Source organism: Vidua chalybeata, chromosome 8 (genome assembly GCF_026979565.1).
Source record: "Vidua chalybeata isolate OUT-0048 chromosome 8, bVidCha1 merged haplotype, whole genome shotgun sequence".
Taxonomy (NCBI): Eukaryota; Metazoa; Chordata; class Aves; order Passeriformes; family Viduidae; genus Vidua; species Vidua chalybeata.
The window spans coordinates 16,585,293-16,607,574 of NC_071537.1; the positions used below are offsets into that span (position 1 = coordinate 16,585,293).

Genomic DNA, 22,282 nt, shown 5'->3' on the forward strand with positions numbered 1-22,282 from the left:
GGCAGGGGCACCGCGGGTGTGTCCGGCCGGCAGCCCCCGGGCACGCGGCAGCCCCCGGCCGGGAGCGGCGGCCGCAGCCCCCCCTCACGGCCCCGCCGGGGCCGCCCCTTGGCCGCGGGCCGCGGCCCGGCCCCATAAAGGCGGCGGCGCGGCGGGCGCGGCCCGGGAGCGGCGGTGGCGGCCCCAGCACTGCAGCGCACCAGGTAAGCGCCGGCCGGGCCCCGCTGCCCGCCCGGCTGTGCCAGCGGCGCCCGGGGCTCGCTGCGGCCCGCGGGTCCCGCCGGGCGCCGTCCCCGCTGCTGCCCGAGCGCCCGCCCTGCGCCGGCAGCGCCCGCTGCCCCCTCCAGCAAGCTGCTCCGGCCGTGGCGTGGGGTTTGCATGCTTGGCGCTTGTTTGCTATTTCGGTGTTGCGTGGGCTTTTTTCCTTTTTCTTTCTTTTTTTTTTCCTTTTTTTTTTTTTTTTTTTTTTTCCCCGACACTGCAAAAGCTCGGGTCACCAAAGTTGCAGAGAGAGTATTTCTGAAGCCTTAGTTCAATTCCTAATAAAGCAAAGCAAAAGTTGATTAATTTGATTCCGGTACTCTTCTCCTACTGCTTATTATGGTAAATACTCCACAATAAAAAAAAGTAAGAAGGGGCCACTGCAGCTTCTGCTTTATTTTTGGCAGGGCTCTGGAATACCAGTGAGAACTCTGGGAAGCAGAAAGCCATTTATTTAAGTGACAAGGCAAATGCCTTTCCGTGACTCAACAAAACTCTGTTTCCTGCAAGGACGGCATCCATCTCAGCAGGGATGTGCTGTGGTTGAAGCCCCTTTTAGAAATATTCAAGCTATCTGGCATTGCATGGGCCATGGCCTTGTGCAGTAATTTTGATATCCATCATCTGAGAGGGAGGGTTATGAGTAACTCTTTACAAAAAAAACTGTAGCATTCTTATTTAATCCTTGGAGTAGACTTTCAGCATAATCTTTAGGGATTATCAAAAGTCAATTTTTGAAGCCTAATGAGGTGAAAAAAATAGTATGTCCTTCTCTTCTCCCACTTTTTTCCCCTGTTTCACTCAGCAGTTGACATTACCAGTGCAAAGAGCCCTATGACTTAGACCTGGGTTCACAGCTCATAAAAATATTTCTAAAGGTGCTTTAGTATTTTTATTCAACCAAACAAGTGCCTAAAAAGATAAACTGACAGTTGTTCAGAGCCACAGAGTGATGGTTCTACATAAAGATATATAGAATCCCATCTGATGATCTGATGGGATAGGCAACTTGCTTAATATAGTGCTGTCTGTGCTCAGAGGTGAAGCAGCTGATCCAGCTTGTTGGAATTTTAAGACCACACTCAGGGCCTCTGAGAGGGAAGTTCAAGTGGATGAGCACTTCTACTTTAATTGGATCTGTTTTACTTGTTACTAGAATGTTCTTTCCTGTATTTTCAGGAAAATATGTTCAATTAGCTTTCACTGAAATCTGTTTTTCAGAGTTTTGGATAAAGAAAGGAGAGTAGATTTGAATTGAAGAAGTTTAGGATTGGCAAGAAATGACAGTCTAGTTTCAGCATGGTTCCTTAGGTAGAACTGTCAATTTTGATTTAGGCTGCATTGTTTAAAACTGTGCAGAGATGAAGCCATGAATAATTAAGAGAATGGATGAAGTAAATACACATTCTTGAGAAGCTTCTTATCTGATGTAATAAACGATGACATCCTGTGTTTCTTCTCCATTCAGAATGATACAGGTCTTGGACCCGAGACCCTTGCCCAGCTCCAGCATGCCTGTGGATATGGCCATGCGAATTTGCATAGCCCATTCTCCACCGCTGAAAAGCTTTCTCAGCCCCCTCGAGGACTGCCAAACAAACAGCTTTGTGAACAGACTCAAACCTCTCAGGCCGTGCCTTCATGTGAAATGCGACTCTGAAGATCAGAAGAGCGACTGGAACCACTCGCCAGCCCGAGCCAAGAAGCGCGTTGTGTTTGCAGACTCCAAGGGGCTGTCCCTGACAGTGATCCACACCTTCTCCGAGTTCCAGGAGCCCCCTGTGTGGGATCTGCCATTTGACCTCTTAGGCATTGAGGACATAACATCTGACTTAAAACTCCATGAGGAGAAATCCTTGATTCTGGGTTTCCCACAGCCCTCAACTGACTACCTGGACTTTAGGAACCATCTGCAGACGAACCTGGTCTGCCTGGAGACCTGCACCCTGCAAGAGAAGGTCCTGTCAGGCACTGTGAAAGTAAAAAATGTGAGCTTTGAAAAAAAGGTTCAGGTTCGTATTACTTTTGATACGTGGAAGACCTACAAAGATGTTGAGTGTGTGTACATGAACAATGTTTACAGTGATTTTGAAAATGATACCTTCTCATTTACCATTGATTTTCCTCCTGCCATTTCCTCTGAGGAGAAGATAGAGTTTTGCATTTCTTACCAAAGTGGAGAACATACCTTCTGGGACAATAACGAGGGTCAGAATTACAAAATTGTACATGCAGAGTGGAAGCCTAATGGTGTTCAGATACCATCTGCCAAGGAAGGCTATGTAGATCTTCAGACTTCAAGGAGAGGACAAGAGAGAGAACCTGATCAGCTGGGCAGTCCAAGGTTGTCCAGTGGCCTCTTTCCCCAGTGGCAGAGCTTGGGTCAGATTGAAAGTTCATTACCATATTGGTGATCCACACTACTGAGGAAGAATCCTTCCATTTGGCAACAGAACAGTGCTAGATTTCTGGTTCACATACTGCATGGTGAAACCACCTGGCAGGTTTTGTTTGCTGTCTGAAAAAAATCCAAGTTAATTAGACTGTGGGACTTCTTATACCATATTATGCTCCTGAAGTTCTTAGCCAAACTTTATCCTTGAAAGGGAAGAAAACCAAGGTGCAACTCATGTGTATGCTACATACTGTAGGAGTAGCTTGCCTGTATCTCACGTATATGCTGCTTTCTTCCTGCTGTCAGCTCTCCTGGGTCACTAGGAGAGAGACTTGCAAAGTAGTATGGAAGGCAACGGTGTCTCAGCAATCTGTGGTAACTGTGTGTGAGAGCATGTGTGTGTGCACATGGATGGAAACAGAATGTCTCAACTCATTTTGCACCTACCAGGAGTGCAGTAAATGCTGTCAGGAGGCTTGCTGTGACCCTCTATGTGCTTGTAGCAAAGGCAGGGAGGGGTGCATGGCGAAGAGTTGTGGCCTCAATACATGTTAAGAAATTTGGAGAGGATAATGGACAAGTGGGAAAAGGGGAAGAGGTAGAATGTGCTACATAACTTGGAGATGTGCAATGTTCTGATTACTTCTTTCCAAAGCTGTTTTTCTAAATCTCAGAGAAAGATATATGGGGTAAAAAGAAGACTAAAGAAAATGATGCAAAGTGAATAGCAGAAGTGACCACTGCTTTAAGAAGTCATGTCTGTCCTTACTGTTTGTGTGAAGCCTTGCATTTGATAACAAATGTAACCTTGACTTCATCATCCTACTTATTTAGCAGGCAGATGGTTGCCTTTCAATGTTAAAAGAAAAATGTGCCTTTGAAAAAATTTTAAAGCCACCCTAATATGAGAAAAATAGGGTTAGGCAACAAAACAAAGTGTTTTGTGAATTTCCTACTCTGTAGTATCATTAGGTGATTCCACTCGCCACCTGATCTAATCTTACAGCATCTGGTGGTTGGGCATCTTGCTCCTAATTGCAACGTTAGCCATGACTTTTCACAAGTAACATAGGCAAGGTCCTTCATATTGAAGACTGTGAATTAGCTGCACTTTGTGAGAGCTAATTTCTTTAGAAGAGATGGGTTGTTACTAGTTTTCTCTAGACTGAATAGAGGCTTGCACATAGAAAACTGTTCTGGTTTACCTCATTTTTATAAGTTTTTGGTTTTAGACTTTAGTAAACTAATATATCTTTGGTATCTGTATGCTTATAATTTAGCTTTGTGAGCTGTCAAACTTTAAATGTTATCTGGGTTTCATGCAAGACTTGTGTGAGAAATTGTCCAGTACATGCTCAGCAGGTATGAATGCTGGCACACCTTTTAGCTATACAGAAAAGGTGTTAACATCAAAACATAAATCACATTTTTGTCCACAGCTAAGAAGTATAATAGCCTGAGTGTGAAGCTACTTGCAGTGCAACGAGATGTTAAATACTAAGGTGAAATAAGCCTCCTCCACTAATTGCACTTTTCCTTATGTAACCTTTGCTGTTATGTGTAAACTAGCCATTTTAAGAATAAATTTTATTTTGATACATCTGGTTCTCACTGTGCCAGCTCAATCTATATATTTTCTCAGCTTCTATAAAACAACTTAGATGTGATACAAGGTACAACCTGTTTGTTCTGTGCAATGGGATCTGCTAAAGCTGGTTGTGGTATGGCATCTCAGATCAGAAGCTGGCATTACCCTGAAAACGAATTCCAAGCTCTTCACTAAATGAGAGATCCTTGAAAGTATTCACCTTGCAAGTTGTATAATTTTAAGAAACACTGTATCCCACTAAATTTACCTAGAATATTTTGGTTTGACAGATTTTGTCAAGCAATTTGCTGTGCTGTGGGCAAGTCTGGCAGGAGCGCGTCTTAATCTGAGGGCCAGACTTACGTGCTGAGCTAGAGCATATGTGATGTGTGGATGGGTGAATCTAGACAGCAGCACTTAATGTTTTCTGGCTTGCTTTCACCTGAACTTGGCCAGTTGTGCTGCCTCCTGCAGCTATGCTGCTCTCTAGGGCAGTGGGAGGTTATACCCAGGAATCCATGGAAGTGCCATCAGTCCCAGAGGACTCCCTGGGAAATGAAGTGTCTGCTGTGAGCCAGCCACACACCACTGATGCTGCGGCGTGGCCTCACAGGCACTGAGAATGGAGAGAAGGGTGGGGGAGGTTTCCAAGGGCCCTCGTCCCCTGGGGCGTGGGCAGAGGACACCCCTACTTCTCCTCCATGGCATGCACAGCTGAACAGAGGATTTCTTAGCACATTAGCTCACTGACAAGATGCAGTTTAGTGCTGTCTGCAGCACACAAAGTCAAGGGTTTCCAGCAAGAAATCTAGCTTTAACTATGAAAAAGCAATTCCTGAAAGGCAGAAGACATGAAGCTAACAGCAATTTGCTGACCTGAGGAATTAATTTAGTGCTTCCACATGGCTGGCTGGACACAGAGCCCACCTACCAATCTCAGACTCAGTTACTAAGTACTCTGGATCTTAGTGGGTAGGAGCTCTTATATACTGGACCACCAGGTCCCTGCTCTAGAAAAAAAAAGTGAACTAAAGAGAGATTTGTAACTTAAATGGCTTAAAGGCTGCTCTGTGTCAAGAAATTTGTTAAATTTGGCTTCAACAAACCAGATGTAAGGCTACTGGGTAAAGCAGAAGCCCTCTAGCATGAGGAAAAGCAGCATCTCTTATCCTCCAGCCAGGCTTTGAGACCAGCCAGCCCAACTGCCCTGCTCCTGACTGAGACATAAATCACTTAAAAATACCAGAAGACAGATTCCTTTGACCAAGCCTCAGCTTTAAGCCAGCTGCTTTGCAAAGATGCCTTGCAAGGTCCTACTTGCCCAGCAGAGAGTCGATGTGGTGCTGCAGTGTTGCTCAGCAGCTTCAAAGCCCTCCCTCAGCTGAAAGGGCAAAGGATTTCTCCTTTCTCCACTCCCTACCAAAGCAACACAGTTTCACTCTTTCCTCTTTTAAAACAGCTCATGTTTAACACTAAAGCTCCCATCCATGAAAAAGGTAACAGGCTCCTGGAGAAAAGCATTAGCAACAATGAGGTATATTAACTGAGAAAAATACTGGTCTTACAAATCTTTCATCAAACACTGAGAAAAACATCACTACTGGAAAATTGTCTCAGCATCTTAGATGCTGCCCTTTCAGATATATCTGTTCCAAAACCTGAAGGTATAAAGCAGATGTGGTGCTTGAAAGAAAAAGCTTGCAACCTGTGGCATCATCTCATTCTCTTGGGAAGTCCCTTTTTCAGCTGCACTGTAGGTCTGTATTTCCAGCACTAATGTGACAGCAGTGAGTAACTGGATTCACTCCTATACCTTTGCAGTGTCTGACTTTCAGTTATAGCCTATGGGTGGCACAGTGCTTACAGACTTTGTTCTTCAAATATGAGTGTTTTAAGTTGGGTTCCTTATTGCTGTGCTCACTTTTGAGAAGCTAGATTTAATTTTGCCATGCAAAATTAAATTAGAATTTGCTGGCGTTTTATATTAACAAAGATCTATCACCCTGGAAGATCAGTGTCTGAACATTTCCTGAGAACATAATTAGAATTTTCACGGGCAATTAGTGAATGTCTTTTTCTGTAGTTAAATATAGCTAAGCAAATCACCACAATTTATATGGTAAATCTGGTACATTAATGGTAATGTGGTAGATTTTACAGTGTTAAATATGCATAAAGCAACAACTCCCATCTCTCTCAGATACTTCTGAGATTTAAAATGAAATGTAATCAAGAATAAAATATTTCCATGAGGCTAAAATAAAGTAAGAATTTGCTAAATCCTCTTGAGTGGTCTCTGCTCCTGTTTCAAGAACCACCTGTACTTCAGCCTGTCTTGGCTGGCATTCACTTCACGTACTCTTACAGCCCTTCAGTGACAGTGGCTTCCAATTATTCTTTCCTCATTTTAAGAGTCTCCTCAGGTCCTAGCCTGATTAAAACTAAGCTCTTAGCTTCTTGTTTTATTCTGCATAGGCAAGAAGAAACACGTATTTTTTTCTTTTTACAATAGCCTGTAATAGATTGAGAGTAAAGAACAACTCTCTCCCCTCTCACCACATCCCTTCTCTAGGCTACATAAAACTTAATTTCATTAAAATGAACATTTTGACTTTCCACCCTTGTTTGAAAAGAATCTGTTACAGCTTTGAATTTTCCTTAAAGCAGAAATATCACTCTTGACTAGTCTGGCAAAAGCCTCATGGTGTGGTCCTCAACTTTAGCAGTGAAAACTTAGCACAGCTCAGTACCCATTTTTCATTGCTCAACTGGCTTCATCTGTCTGATTCAGAAAGGCCTGGGGAATGTACAAGTCATTTCAGTGCTCCAGAGCCTGTCTGTGAAGATATGACAGTTGGGCAGATCGAATCACTGATGCACTTCACTCACCATTTATCCTAACGATGGCATTTCCTCCATTAAAAACATTAGTCTTTTTCCTGTTCCTCCTCCCTATATTGCAAACTGCTCCTAACACTGCAGACTTTGTTTACCTCTTTTCTGGCATAGTCATTAACATAGTGAGCTTTCCTTTCTTCTCTGTGAAGTGCAGCATTCCCTGATTCCAGTAACAAAATTCATATGAGCTTGACAGGATAGGTGCGGAGAGCCCCAGCTTTTGCACTGCTCACTGCAGGTGGGCCAGTGTCAAGTTTGGTAAGTGCACCTTTCAAACAGTGAGGTAGAAAATACCAGGGTAAATTCTGGTAAGGCAAAGTCTGAACCTGCACAGTGGGGCTGCTCAGGCACTGCAGCCTGAACACACAGCAGTCATGTACCTGTGTCACAGCCCCAGTGCTCTTTGAGCACAGGGGGGAAACAAGGCTGCTCAACAGCTAAGGCTTGGCTCTCTGGCAGCAGGGACTGTCTGTAGGATTATGGTTACAATAAGCTAACAAGCAGATTCAGGGGAAAGGAGTGAGTATAGAACAAGCAATCAAACATAGCATAGCAGAAACTGTAAGGGAGCCAGACAAAGAAATTGGTCTACAGTTTACTATATTGTAAAAAGAAATAAATGGGGAAGAATTAAATGAAATTATTTGCCTCAAAGGTGTTATTGGGGGAAAAACATCTGCTATCTCTTCATATTTCAGGTCATTGTAATATTTTATATGCTTCAATCCTTACTTTCAGGAACAACATGAAAGTGGCTGTTGCTACAGACTTGGTGGCAATGAGAGTGTAAGGACAATTCCCCTCACTTGCAAAAACGGGAAAACAAAACAAAAACCTTCACACAGCAGAACTCCTGCCCTAAACAGTCCCCTCATCCCTGAATCACACACACAATAGTAGTTAACCATGAATTCAAATCTGTGAAATTGTTATACCAAAAACAACTATCTCAATATTTTTTTTCAAAAAGCGTTCCTTACTGAAATCCCTTTGAGAAAACAACATTTTAACAGATAAATTCAGAGTATGCAGCAAGCATCATTAACTGAAATCAGTGGAAGGTCAGGGTGAGGTGTTTTTTTGTGTGTGTTCTTTTGGTTTTGATTGTTTGTGTTTTTTAAAGTGCTTTTCTTCACAGAGCTTTGTCTTTTTCTCCTGCCTTCCCACTCACAATCCCCCTCCAATTTTCCTTGCCTGGAGCTAAATCACTATTGAACCAGGAGACAGATAAATTCTCAAAGCGTCCAGCCTTACTTTGGCCCACAAGTGAATAGAATTTATTGAGATATACAACAGAATTTATAGAGATATACCAACCCTTAAACACAAACCCATACCAACAAAACAAAAAAACGAACCCCCAGTTCTTGTTCTCAGTTTAAAGCTAATTACACACCACGGGTCTATCAGGTGAGGTGCCAAGAATGTTTTGGTACAGCACAGATATCTTTGACTTGGCTCAGAGCACCACAGCAAATCTACTGACCCCAGGAAAATAGATCTGTCCATAAACTCAGAGCTCAGCAGCCATCCCTCTTCTACTCATCAGAAACTCAGGTCACACACTGATACAGCACAGAAACCCACAGGGGCTGCAGAGTTGGATGGGGAGAGTTAAAGAAGATTTTTGTGTTTGGGTGACACAGTCATATGTCAAATATTGATACCCTTCAAACTCTCCATCTAGCAAAGGCAAGTAATGGAAGACCTCCTAATATTTTCTGCTCCACTTTTTTGTTTTCTTGGAACAGTCATATTTCTTCCATAGCCCAAACTAGCCCATGGTCTCTGTGTCTGTAACTATCAACTCAGCAGCTGCACCACCAAAAGCATTTCCCTTTGCTCTGCACTGGGAAGTCAGGAAAAGTTAACTTCCAAACCACACTCACCAGCCCTAGAGTTTCTTTTTTTTTTTTTTTTTTTACCTGCTGTAATCTGAAAGACCATGGTTGTCTGAATTTCTGGAAAACATCACTTTCAGAGGTCTGTCATCATCTTTGTTCAGGAAGGACACCAGGCAGGATATAACTCGAGTACAAAGGAACTGTCTGCTTGTGCAAAGGCAACCCCAGCAATTGAGATAGGTTAAGACCAGTCATAGCTCCAAAGGACAGGAACTAAGAGCCACTTCCAGTGGCAGGAGATGGAAATGATGCTTTAGGGATAGCTGCTATTGCTGAAGCAAATTCCCTGCAAGCTTGATGTCATCCTGGGGGGGGGGAGGTAGGTGAGTGCTGCATTGGCATAGCAGGTACTGCTTGTATGGCATACATGGTGGTTATTTACTAAATAACAGAATTACATTCCTCCTCCTCTAAATCAAACCTTTATCATGCTGAGGAAAAACAAGAGGGGTGTTTCACAGGCCCCTATCTCTACATCCGAGGTGTACTGGGAGCAGTTGCCCAACTTTGTGCATTGAATCATGGTGAAAGCAGAAAGTCAAGTCACTAACAGAGAAGCAGCAGGGGCTGAGCTGAATGCAGTGCAGACCCTGCTGGAGTAACAGTTGTGGTACAGAGCATCTCTACTTAGCTGGAAGAGAGCAATCAGGCACTACACTATATGATAAGAGTCTGCTCCTCTATTGCAAAATCCATGAGCAGCTGAATTCTGAAGAACTCAACTCCAATATTCATTTTAGCTAGTAATTAGGGAAAAAAAAGTAATTTTTATTTTCGGTGAACTGCAAATGTCAATTATTGTATTATTATTCTCAACATTGCACTTTATTGTATACAATGAAAAATATGCTACCTCAAATATAAAATGTCTTACAAATGCTACAGGTGTCCATCCTGAGCATGTGCAAGTTAAGGAGTCATGTAGCTACAGCCTCAAGCAGCTGACTGACAGAGAAGGTTGTGCGGGATTTCTCCCATCATGCTTCAGTCATCATTCAGAAGAGGGGGAAAAAAGGAGGGATGAAAAGTGTTTCTAAGATCACATCCTTCTAGCTGGTTAATAGAACTCCTATCTTTACTCCTGCCAGCTCCAGGGGAATGCCCAGGGCAGGGTCATGGTGGCTGTGAAGTCATTCACCCTGTAGTCTTTCTTGTCTCTTGTGGTAGTGTGGGAAAGAGTTACTTTCTGTCAGCATGGCAGTGATGAAGAATCACAGAATCAAGGAGAGGTGATTCTGTCTCAGAGTCAAAAAGAGAACACTGTGTAATGATTTTTACATAATCAGTCACCTTTCCTGGACTAAAAGCTCCTTAGAGAAGGAAAATCTTACTCCTAAGGACCTATGGTGCAGAGGTGTGTACTATATTCTTCAGTCACTGCTGAACATATTGCAATGCCTTTACAAGGAATAATTAGGCAGAGACGTATATTTATGGTTAATTATTTTGTTAGGGCAGCAAGAGAAGAGTGAATTCCAAATGCAAAATATTGCTTCCTGTTCCTTTCCATATGGATTCTATTAGCCCCTTTGGTGTTTGCTTATTCCCCTTGGGAGCCTTTTCAAAGACTTCTCAGCTCTGAGATTTAATGCCTGGCATTGCTGACATGCAGAATTAAAAATGTAAAGCGTATTTGCTACCTTCTGTTTTTAGATTAGCAATAGAGAAAATGGTCCTTGACCTGCACATAAAGCCAGAAGGGCCCAAGGGACACAGCTGCAGTGTGAGCACAGTGGGGAGAAGAAAGCCCATTGCAGGCAGCCCAGAGGGGTAGGGGCAGAAATCCCTCTGGAACTACAGGAGCAACTGGAGGAGAGGGAGTCTGTGGAGAAAAGCCCTATCAAATATTCATTGCTGGCATGGAGATCTGTTGAAGTATTATTTCAGGAGACAAGAGAAGAGTGGTTTTGTCTGTTGGCCAGGGAAAGGATTGCATCACAGCTTTACTGATACCTGCAGTTAGTGATTAAGTGATTTGAGGAAAGAGTAAACCCCTATGATTTTCACTGGATGTATAAAACTAAAAATCTTAATTAAAAACAATAAAGGGAATGAGTGTTTTTTCCACTTTCAGTGGAACATTATTAACAGCTCTAGTGTTTGCTTTCTGAAGTGGCCTACAGATAATTTCCAGACACCATTCTATTATTTTCCAATTTGTCTTGTTTACTGAATATTTTTTAAACCAGAAGGCATAACTATTAAAGCAGTACTTACAAAAATGTTTCTCATGACATTTTTGAAGGATTTTCTCAGAAAACAGGGTTACCACACCACCCTTGCATGACTAGAAACTAGAATAAATTCCTAGTATTTTAACTCTATTTTTATACTGTTCTTTTGGTAAATAGAGCAGTGTCATTCACAGGTACATAACCTGAGGCTTAGGTGCCAGAGGCTTATTTGCCACAGGTTTAAAATAATCTTGGGACAGTGGTGGGTATTTTCATCTATGGTTTCAATTTTTGTGAGAGCAATTTCCTGCCTTTCCTGGTCTGAGTCACAAGTTTGTGAGAGCAGAAAGCAGCTCCTGAAGTAATTTACATAAGGGTTTATTTGTGTGCCTTTCTAGACACAAATCTGCACAGTGGTTGGGGATGTATTCTTTCTCAGCTGAAGTTCTGGCCTCCCGCAAATAACCTTTCATGTTACTATGAATTTGCTGGGTTTGTGACTACTCTGGTGAGGGAGAAGCGTCAGTAGGGCAGCTCCTCTGAAACTCATGCCAGTCCTGCTGGAAGTGACTTTGGCTCCTTATGTTCAAGCATCTTTTGTTCTCCAAAGGGCATTCCTTTTCAAGACCATGAGCCCACATGATTTCTTGGACAGTTTAGATTTTCCTTCACATAATGGTGCAAATTAAGTGCCTCTGGCCTTCAGCAAAATTGGGATATGTGTGACTGCCTCTCAAACTGGCAAGAAGCACAAAAGTGAAAAAGGACAGCTCGTGGACTGAAGTCTCTGGATATTTTCCACCATCCGGCCGCAGCTCCTCACTTCCCACGCCGGCTGCCAAGCAGAGCCCAGTCAGCTCCTGACACAGGGGGACAGGGAAGGCTCAGCAACTGAGGGCTGGGTTGCAGCTCAGCACTTCTAGAGGAAATATTCCTCTGCTCTAAGGAGATGCTGAAATAGTTGTACTGCCAGCATCTGCTTCCTCTTAGACACCTATTTTACTCCTACATTTGACAGATGGACCAGTGAAGGGGAGATGAGTGCTGAGAGCCTCCTGCTAATTTCACTGATTTGGAAACAAAACTGAGGATGTATTTTTATCTCTCACTTCTTTCACAGGCATTTTACTCCTTCATTCAGCAAGGCCAGAGCTACAAATCAAACTTGGATTTTGTTTAGCAAGGAGTGGAGTAGAAGATGGAGGTGTGGCTGATCTAAACCATTTCACCTGTTTTCATGTTTCTGCAGGCCTGAATATTTCAAACACATTTTAAAAATATATTCTTGGTGCAAAGACTCCTTCTGAAGTAGAAGGAGCTATTTTTCAATATCCAGCTGAATTTCCAACTCTATTCTGAACATGCAGTAAACAGTTAAGATTTTTCTTGGACAGCTCTCAGTTCTGTAGGTCAGGTGACACAACAATTCTGCTACTGTGCTTGCCCCTGTTCTTGGGCTTCCTGCAATTTTTCCTGTCATACACCCTCAATTCCCAAACTTGCTGTGGATCTATTCTCACCTCCTGCCCTGCCTGAAATTCACAGGCTGTTATGTGCTAGTGTGAGTCAGCAGTAATTACACTTCATCTGTAGGAAAGACAGTGGTGAAGGAGTTGGAGGTGATTCAGCAGAACACTTTATTGGCAATATCACTCTGGAAATCACCACACCTGAGTCCTCAGGTTGAGGGCTTCACAGTCATAGATCATTGTGTAATAGACAGCCATCCTAAAGAATTTCTGCAGCAGTCTGAAATTGGCTATCCCATTATACTTAGACTGCCAATCAGAGCACCATGGCAAGGCAGGGATAGTGGCTAAGTGCTGTGAGCAATTTCCCATTTGTTCTTCATGTCAAATGTTCTCTCAATTCTCACAAAACACAGCACTGGAGCTGGAAGTCATTTGAGTCTGATGAGTCAGAGCACATAGTATTATTCTGGCACAACTGAGGCACTAGCAATTAAACCTTATTCTCCAGTTGTTCTGCCCTTTTAATCACTGCCACTTCTCATGTGTTTCTGGCTTATTGGTTGCTTTGAAGGAGATGGAGACAGACAGCTGATCAGGTATCACAGAGATGTGCCATACTGATGTCAGACTAACTGCAGAGTTAAAATCTATTGTCTGATCAAAAATTATTGGATTTATATAATGAATCCACCATGGGATTTAAAACAAGAGCAAACCAGCACTGCATACCAATATCATAAAAGGAACCAGCAGTTAATTGTTTGATTGGCTTAGTTAATTTTTGTTATAAATTACAGTAATTAGCCGTGTAAACCAAAGTCAAAGTACTTTCTTCCAAAATGTAACTTTTGCTAATTTTTTTTTCCCACTGTATGGCTGGGAATAGCTCTTTATGAGGCTGAGGCTGAGCCCTCACTGGACTGGGCTGTTCTGTGGGACGTGTAAGTCTGCATGCTCCTCTCCAGCCCTGCCAGCACTCCAGCCCTGGGTGTGGTGTCTTCCTTTCTGGTCTCCCCTTCCAAACACAGCCTAGGAATTATGTGATAATTTATACAAGACAAATCAATAAAGAACAAGAAACTCCTAGTTTATGGCTTAAGAAATGCAATGCTTAGCATATTTTTCCTATAAGTATTTTGCAGCAATGACATGCTGTCCTTGCAGTGCTTTATAAGGCCAAGGCAAGATTATCTTTCCTTATCTCCTAAATATGTGTAATACCCTGAACAGCATTTGCAGATGCTAATAAAGACAGCGTATTTTATGGATGTTCTAATTTTACAAAACCCCATTTCATTATTTGTTTATTTAGTATATTCTCCAAATATTCTCTTTAAGACTGACTGTATTTTGAACAGATGTCAGAACTGAAGTACTGGGTGTTTAATGTCAACAGAACAGACTGTGTGAAGGCCAAATAGGGAAAGATGTGAGTGGAATGAGAGTGCTGTGGCCATGCAGGGGGGGTCACATTCAAGAGCAGATGTGAAAGCTGCTAAGCCTATTACTGGATCTTAAACATGCAACAATTTTTCCTTAAATTCAGAACTGAGACTTCTCTTCCTAAGGGGAGTAAAGGCATTTCAGGAATAATTCTGTAAAAGCTATAAGGTTATGGAAACCATTGAAATTAGCCAATATGAAAGTGTGTGTTAAGTCTTGCTCGTCTCAATAACTTACTTTGCATTTTACTAATTTGTACTACAAAATTTTCTCATAATTCACTGCTGCTAAATGCTTTGATGCTTTTAGTTTTCCCTCTTTTTCCTAAAAGCTTGAATTGAAACCTACCCATCTCCTTTCAAGATTCCCATTTCTGTCAAATAAAAGAAACAGAAAGAGGGATATAAAGATAGCAGAGAGAGACTAAGATTAAATGGAAATGGGATTTTGGTAGCTTGGCTCTGATAACTCCATCATTTCCTCCCTCTTTGCCCTTCAGGCACTGAACCACAAACGAGTCCTTCTGCAAGCACAGAGCCACTGAGTTTCTGCTCAGCACTTTTCCTTCCTGCAGGACTCTGGCAGCACTGCAGGCATCCAGTGCTCCAAGGAGTATCCACAGGCATGGAGCCAGTCAATGCCCTCATCACCAGCTCAGTGTTGGCCCTTCACTGAGACCACATGGAATTCAGATGGCAATAACAATTCAGATGGCAAACTTGCCTCGTGGAGCACAGGCCCAGGGAGCTCCTGCAGCCACTGGTGTCTAACACCCTCACTTTTAGATCCTCACTAGCCTCCTCAACACCAGTACAGGACATCCAGTTTGACTCCTTTTCAAATATGAGAAAGCAAATAAATATTTTCTAGAAGCATCTCCTGCCCACAAGCTAATGTTCCCTTTGATTCTAAGTGAAAATTCTTGGAAACAGCATTTTCAGGGTACAGCACTATGTGTTATAGTAAAAAAGCTTCCTTGCATACAATAAAAAAAGAATCTATCTTAACTAACTTATCTTAGTCTACTGTTTAAAGCATTAGCCTGGCTTGCCCTGCCCTATGAACAATTAAGTATTTTTAAATTGCCATTGGATAAAATGCACAAGCAATTCCTGAAGCTGTCCAGGGGAAATGTAGTCCTCCACTTATCTGCAACAGGAGAAAAATGGCAGAATCCCTCTCTCAAATGCATACAGTATTTGCCTTTTCCAGAGAAAAAAAACAGACCAAATTTCTTTATATAGTTTTGCAGAGTTCCTATACAGTTCTTAGCTGTGACAAATTAAATTTTTTCCAAGTACGTATAGATTAATTGTGCATTTAACAATGGCTAGAAACAGTCAACACTGAAGCATGTGTCTGAGCACTTGATAAATACCTTGTTTAACGGTAGTAAAGATGCCACAATAGGAAATAAAACATAGTCATCTGTTCTAATTTCAGTGATGCTGATGTAGCAAAACATGTATTCATCAATTCACTTTATCAGAGAGTACCATAAGGCCATGACTACCACATTTCCAAGGAGATCCCACAACAGATCACATTTAAACAATGTTTCAGCTTCTTTTTCAATGAACAGGATTTTCTTTTTAATTCAAAAATGAGACATGATCTGAAATGTACATACCCTTACTCAAGCTATAGATTAATGAGGCCGTGTCTCCAGCTGATGCCTCTATTATGGAGTGTTTTATGCTCACCTTGATGCCTCAGCCTCAAGCACAGCTTTGCCTACTTTTGGTTAAAGTTCTTTTTAGACAGCTGACAGCAAAGGTGAACACACTCAGTATGTTCTTATAGCCTCATTTGCATATTTTTTATATCACGATTCTTTATCTAGGTTATCCCACCTCACCCTTTTTCTGAATAATTGATCAGTGAGTATACAGCAGAATTGGGTAAAGAAGAAGAAATATCTCAGGAAGAGACTGTACCCCCAGTAGCTTCCCAGGGACCTCCAGGGAGACTGAAGGGAGCTAAAAGTGCACTAAGCAGGTTTGCACCTTCTGGTTCTGGCCAGAAGAAGAGCTCTTCTTCTGGTAGGAAGAGCTCAACTCAGCAAGGACCTGCTCTCATTCATTGTGGCTTTGAGGAGCAGGGTGGAATGCCTTAAGTTAGAAGTTGTTGGTCCAAAGAACACTTTGGCCTGATTATATTCCTGACTCTTCAGCTTGTCCTCCACACCTTTCCTGAGGTCAGTCTGACTCAGTGACTTACACGTGGGACTACAGGGGCAATGCAGACCTGCAGGCTCTTGGGCATCACAGCCACATAAGTCTTCACAAACAGAGGAGGAAAAGGGGTGTTCATCTTCTGCCAGACTACTTTATTGCACAAAGACTACTAAATCCCCAAAATATGCAGTCAGGTTGTGGGTTTAAAAGCATAGATATGAAGACTAAGAGAAGGATCCACAATTTTAACTTACTGCAGAGTCAGAAGATAGATGTATTTATAGCCTTAAATCTCTGAAAAATGAAGGGTGTGAGGCCTCCTTGTCTGCCCTCTGGACTCCGTGTGCTTTTGGGATCTAGCAGTCATATAATATCTCTCAGAACCCAGACCTAAATGAACCTTAAAAAAAATACAAGAGCAATTTAAGAAGTGAGGAGAAATGCCAGAAGTGTCAGTGGTAGGCATCCTTTCCTACCCCCAGCCCACCAGCCATGCTCAGTGGGAGGTTTTCCTTGCTGGAGCTGCATTAAAAACACTTTGTCCTGGACTTGATTTCCATGAGAAATATTCCACATGCCCATGCCAGAGTTTGGCCCCAAGCTTACATTCCTACTGTCAGGAGATACTCTTACGCTCAACACAACTTGACTTTAACCTGCAAACCACAGACAGTTTTAAACTAAAACAGGGTGGATTTAGACTAAATACAAGGAAGAAATTTTTATGATGAGAATGGTGAAACACTGGATCAGGTTCCACAGTGGGGGTGGTTGTCACTGTCCCCAGAGGTATTAAAAAGTTTTGTAGACATGTTGTTAAGGGACATGGTTTAGTGGTGGACTAGACAATGTCATGGTTATGGTTGGACTCAATGACCTTAATGGTAATTTCCAACCTAAATAATTCTATGATTACTCCCGAAATCCATTGTAGACAGTGAGTCCTGATTGCTCCTTATGCTCCCCTCCCCTTCTAAAAAATTCCCCTGCATATACCTCAGCTCAGTGCACACAGTCCAAACTCTTTCTCCACTCCTTTGGATGCTACAAAACAAACAAACAAAATATATTAAAAAAAAGTGTTAATTTTAATAAGGGAGAGAGTTCATGTGAAGACAATATGCTATGCAATAAGAAACACTCAGTCTCTCTACAGAAAATCAAAAAAGGATCAGTGAGACAGTAGCAGTCAAGAAATGCTTTATTACAACCCTATGCTAGCCTCATTGCTTCCTGAGAAGCATCTTTCTGGCTAGTTCTCTGAAGAATTCATTATTCCACCCAGTAACTACAACATATTCCATATAAAGCAGTTATATTTGGAAAAGTTGCAGTCAAAACCATATGATGCCATCACTGATTTATGTGCACAGCAGCAACAATGAGTAATGAAGTTAAAAAGCAAAAAGAGAGGTCTAGCAGATGGGCAAAACACAAGAATAAATGTTCTGTTAAAAATGCAGATTCAACAAACCACCAAACCCAGCAGATTCTTGGGAATTTGGTTTTATTTGGGTTAACTAAGTAAATTAGCTCAGAATGTTGTTAAACTATCATAATATTAAGGCACAGAGCATGGCCAAGAACAGTGGAACATAATCTGGATCTCAGAGGATGAGGATATCAGAGAGAAAAGGCAGAATATACTGTAGCTCTGTTGCACTTTGCTCCCACCACATAAACTTATAAATCCTTCTAGAAGAGCTGCCCTTTCCCACAATCCATGCTACTAAAACTAGATGCAGCAGTGGTATTTGTGTACACAAAGCCTCAGCTACTGTTCCCCACATCATGCCTTCCCATTTTGTATGAAATTGCTTTTATTTCAAGAAACTGGGCTCAAATTCAGGGAAAAAAAAGTACAGTAATGCAAGAGTAAAAAATACTGAATCATCTTAATGCAACAGGTAAATTTGGCAAATAACTTCTCATTAACAAGGTTTTGGGTCAACTGGGTTCCTGTTTTCTTCACTGGGATAGGAAATATTAGTTTCATAATACTTTTGTATTGGGGAATGTGGCTTCATTATCCCTGGGGAATCCAGTGGCCTTGCCAGGAGTGGCTTGGGTGAAGATTCTGAAACTCAGCAACTCCCTTACTTCCCATATCCAAGAGCTTTGAACCTGATCACAGATGGGTAACCCCTCCTTTTGATCAGAAAATGACAATCACAGGCTTTACTCTGTGATAATAAAAGATGATTTTTAAGTGGATAGCCCTGCTGCACAATCCATTGCAATCTGAAAATGAAATGGAAAGATTATGAGGAACATGGTTTTCTTGTATACACAGCTTCTGTACAGAACTAACATTTAATTATATCTTTTTGAGGTAAAAAGATCTGAAAGTAGCTTCCAACTGTAATTATAACCTGTGGATAGCAGAACATATTTCCAGAGATAATCATCTGTTCTGGGCAGATAATGAGATTTATATGGCCTGAGACCAAGATAGAAGTTTAGAAATACTTAGAGAAATAATTACTAGCATGATGATTTCTCAACAACTCTAAATCAATCCAGCTGTAAGGCGTGTTTGCCCTGCCATCCTCCACTACCTTTATGTTTCCTGCCTTCTGCTGGACCTGTGGAATCAGACAGTGACAGGAGCAGGGCACTGTAAAACACAGCTGTAAACCAGGCTCTTTCTCATCTGCATTAAGCAGACCAATGGTTTTGGTTACAGCAGTGCTTTTGAGCCATGTACAATCCCAGTAGTTCATTGAATGCTGTAAATGAAAAACCTGGTTTGTGCTGCAGCAGCTCAGGAGGGTGGGAGCTGCAGTGTGCCCACCCTCCAGCCCTGTGTGGTCCCTGGTGCCCAGAGCTTGCAGCCCAGAGCCCTGAGCCCACCGAGGGACTCCCAGCCTGGGCCAGAAACCCTCTGCACGACTGGCAGCAGGGCTGGAGGACCTGCCTGTTTGCTGCCAGCTATAATCTCTGGGCCTGAGCAAACTTTTTAACGTGAAAACTCACAATGAATAGAGTGTTATAAAAAATATGGCACGCAACTCATATAAGTAGGTTTAACCAGAAACAAAAGCTGAATACTATATGAATGAGGAAATTTTGGTCACAGGAGACTGTAGAGCACTTTTCTCAAATATGCATTTGTTGGCTATGGCTGTCTCAGTCTATCAATTCAACATTTTCCAAATTAGGAGGGATTTATATAAACAGAGCATGGTCTCTAAGGTGCTGTTTATGGTCTGTCTGGTATAAATATTTATGATCATTCTAAAATTAGTGGTTTTTCTAAAGTGTGCTTTTGTTTAATACAGCTCCTGACAGTCTCTGTGGTAAATATGCAGTTTTGGTTTTTATGAGAGAAACAGAAGCAACAGAGAAACCCACTGAAAATACTGCTACAAAGGTGGCTAATCAATAGAGGGTCGTTCTCAGCTGTGAACTGCAGACTCTGCTGTCTGAGAAGAATTCCCTCCTACACACTTTTCCCCAGGGCACGCAATCCTTTCCCTACGTGCCATGCAAACTTATCCATGCCATGCAGGAATATATATATAGGAACAGAGGGCTGGGAGGAAGTGCTGGAGCTGCTGCCTCCTGCAATAGAACACGTGTGATCACACGGGGTGCATCTGCTTACTCAGATCTGGTGTCAGAATGAGAATTCATGTCCTCTCTGCAGAAATAAAAATAAACTGGGTTCAGACTGAGTTCAACAACCTAAGGTTGCATATCAGCAGTTACCAATCTTCCTGGGAGGTGAGGCATTTTTCAAGTTCCCACTAAGAGGAAAGAAACCAGATAAAAGCCTGGTGCATGATGAGGGGCATGGTGCTCACAGTGACGTGACTCATACTCATTGGTCGTGACTTCAGTGGGCTTTTGTGAGCCATGACTACAGCATCTTTTAGCAGGATTTCCTTGAGTCACTGGCCTGTCTATTACAGATCTATAGATCCGTGGAACCTGAGCAACTTTATAGAATAGACTGTTCCTGTTCATGTACTGCATTATGAATTGTAAAGTGCAACTGTGGGTAGACTGTCAATTCATTTCTATCTTAATCTCTCTTTTGAATAACAAAGCTGTATTAAAAAGTTGTAACTATCTCATTGCCAGATCTTGCAAGTAAAATCTGCTTTTAGTCTAGAATCACCAAATAAGAATAATAAATGACTGAAAATTATTATGAAGTTCCAAGCCCCTCACCAAATTCAGTCATCCAAACAGTGTCCCTTCTTCCTCTGCCTCTTTCTATTCTCACTATTCTCCCTTGTTACACAGCTAGGAACATGGATTTCAGAACAAGAGTTCAGCAAGTTTCCTATGGTCCTCCACTTGAACCACTTCAGCAAATCTCAAACACAGAAAAAATTTGAATTAATTTATGACAATTTACCAGGAAGATGGGAAAACTGACAAACTGTAAAGAGGAAAATCCACTGCTATAATTCAACCTGCACAAGCTGACAAGATGAATGATTAATGTACTTTTGCACATGGGATTGAATTTGTCCAAACGTGGAGAAGCCAGGCAGCAGTCATTGAAAGGGAAAGAAATGAGTTCTAAAAAGAATTTGAGGTCGCAGGGAATAATTAACTGAACATTGTATTATTGTTGACAAATACCTGATAGTTGTGGCGAGAAGGAAAGACTCTTCTCTGCAGTGACAGGACCAGAGGCAATGGACAAAACCTGAATCATAGGAAATTCCCCTTAAACATAAGAGAACACTTTTTCATTGGGGTGTAGTGAAATACTGAAACAGATTACCCAGAGAGATTCTGGAGTATTCACCCTTGAAGATATTCAAAGCTAGACCAGGCAGAGCCCTGGACACCAGCCCTGGCTGCAGCTGCTCTGAGTGGAGGAATTGGACTTGACCACTTCCAGAGGTCCCTGCCAACATCCACCTCTTGTGGTTCTTCAGTACCTACATAGAGATCAGAAATATCAGAATAGAAAGACCAGAAATTTATCCGTGGGACAAGATTCAAGAAATAGGAGCTGATAATAAGTGCTTGAAGTTAATTGCAAAGTTTTGACCATTTGACTTGCTGGAGCAATTCGCTAAGGACTATTGTGGACATTCCAATAATACCAACTTTAAAATCAAATTAGATTTTATTCTAAATATAGTGACGGGACAAGGGGGAATGGCTTTAAATAGAAGGAGGGTTTTTAGTTAATGGTTTATTCTATATGAAGTATATTCTTATACTTCATAAAACACATTCCTGAATGGGACCTATTGTGGTAAACAACAACCTATGTTCCAGTGAATTTAAGTATCTTGGTGCATCTTTCAGGCCATGATTTTCATTACATTCTTTTGGCCTCAGAAAATGGAAAAAATGCAGAATATATTATTTTGCATAGCATTGTCACCAGAAAAATCCTCCAGTGAGAAGACCAGTGGATATGCTTTTTGAACACCATAAATATATTTTTAAAGAAATAAAAACATATTTGAAAAAGAAAATATAGCAAAAGAAAGCCCTATATGAGCAATATTTCTCCATGGCTTGCCCTGCAGGATTGGTCTTTGCAGGGAGAAAGTATTGGTGTATCTCTTAAGCTGAGGTTTTAAAAAGTTCTAAAGAAAAAATCTCCCAAAGTACAGGTGTAACCATGATGCCCAACTTCGGTAATACTTGTAAATTTGTGGAAGATGTGACTACTTCAGTCTGACTACAGAGGATGGGCACAGAACTGGAGCTCACGAAGACCTTTTGTAGTCCAAGCTAGCTCAGAGCACGGGAGCACATGCACCTGAGCAGCACAATTTCTAGCTCGCTGTGTCACTGGGACAGCTGTCAGTGCAGGCAGTGTGGCACATGAACAGAGTGCCTGAAGAGCCTGTCTCAGTTCAAACATTTATCTTGCAGATAGCTTGCTGATTGGGTCTGTGCAGCCTCTTTGTCCAGCTACAGTGTGCTGCAAACGTTCAGGTTACAGCACCCATTTTTGCTGCATGTCCAGCTTCTGTGAAAAGCAGAAAA

The 22,282-nt window shown here is 41.9% G+C and overlaps 1 protein-coding gene across 1 annotated transcript; it reads left to right on the forward strand.

Moving 5' to 3' along the window:
• The first annotated feature begins 144 nt into the window (after positions 1–144).
• On the forward strand, positions 145–4,256 carry PPP1R3C (protein phosphatase 1 regulatory subunit 3C). Its single transcript, XM_053949054.1, has 2 exons — positions 145–203; positions 1,730–4,256. Exon 2 carries the CDS (start codon positions 1,731–1,733, stop codon positions 2,673–2,675), a length of 945 nt encoding a protein of 314 aa, XP_053805029.1. The 5' UTR covers positions 145–203; position 1,730; the 3' UTR covers positions 2,676–4,256.
• Positions 4,257–22,282: the final 18,026 nt, after the last annotated feature.

What these genes read in the sequence shown, in the direction of transcription:
- PPP1R3C (XM_053949054.1), top strand. Translation starts at nt 1,731, where the DNA reads ATGATACAGGTCTTGGACCCGAGACCCTTGCCCAGCTCCAGCATGCCT.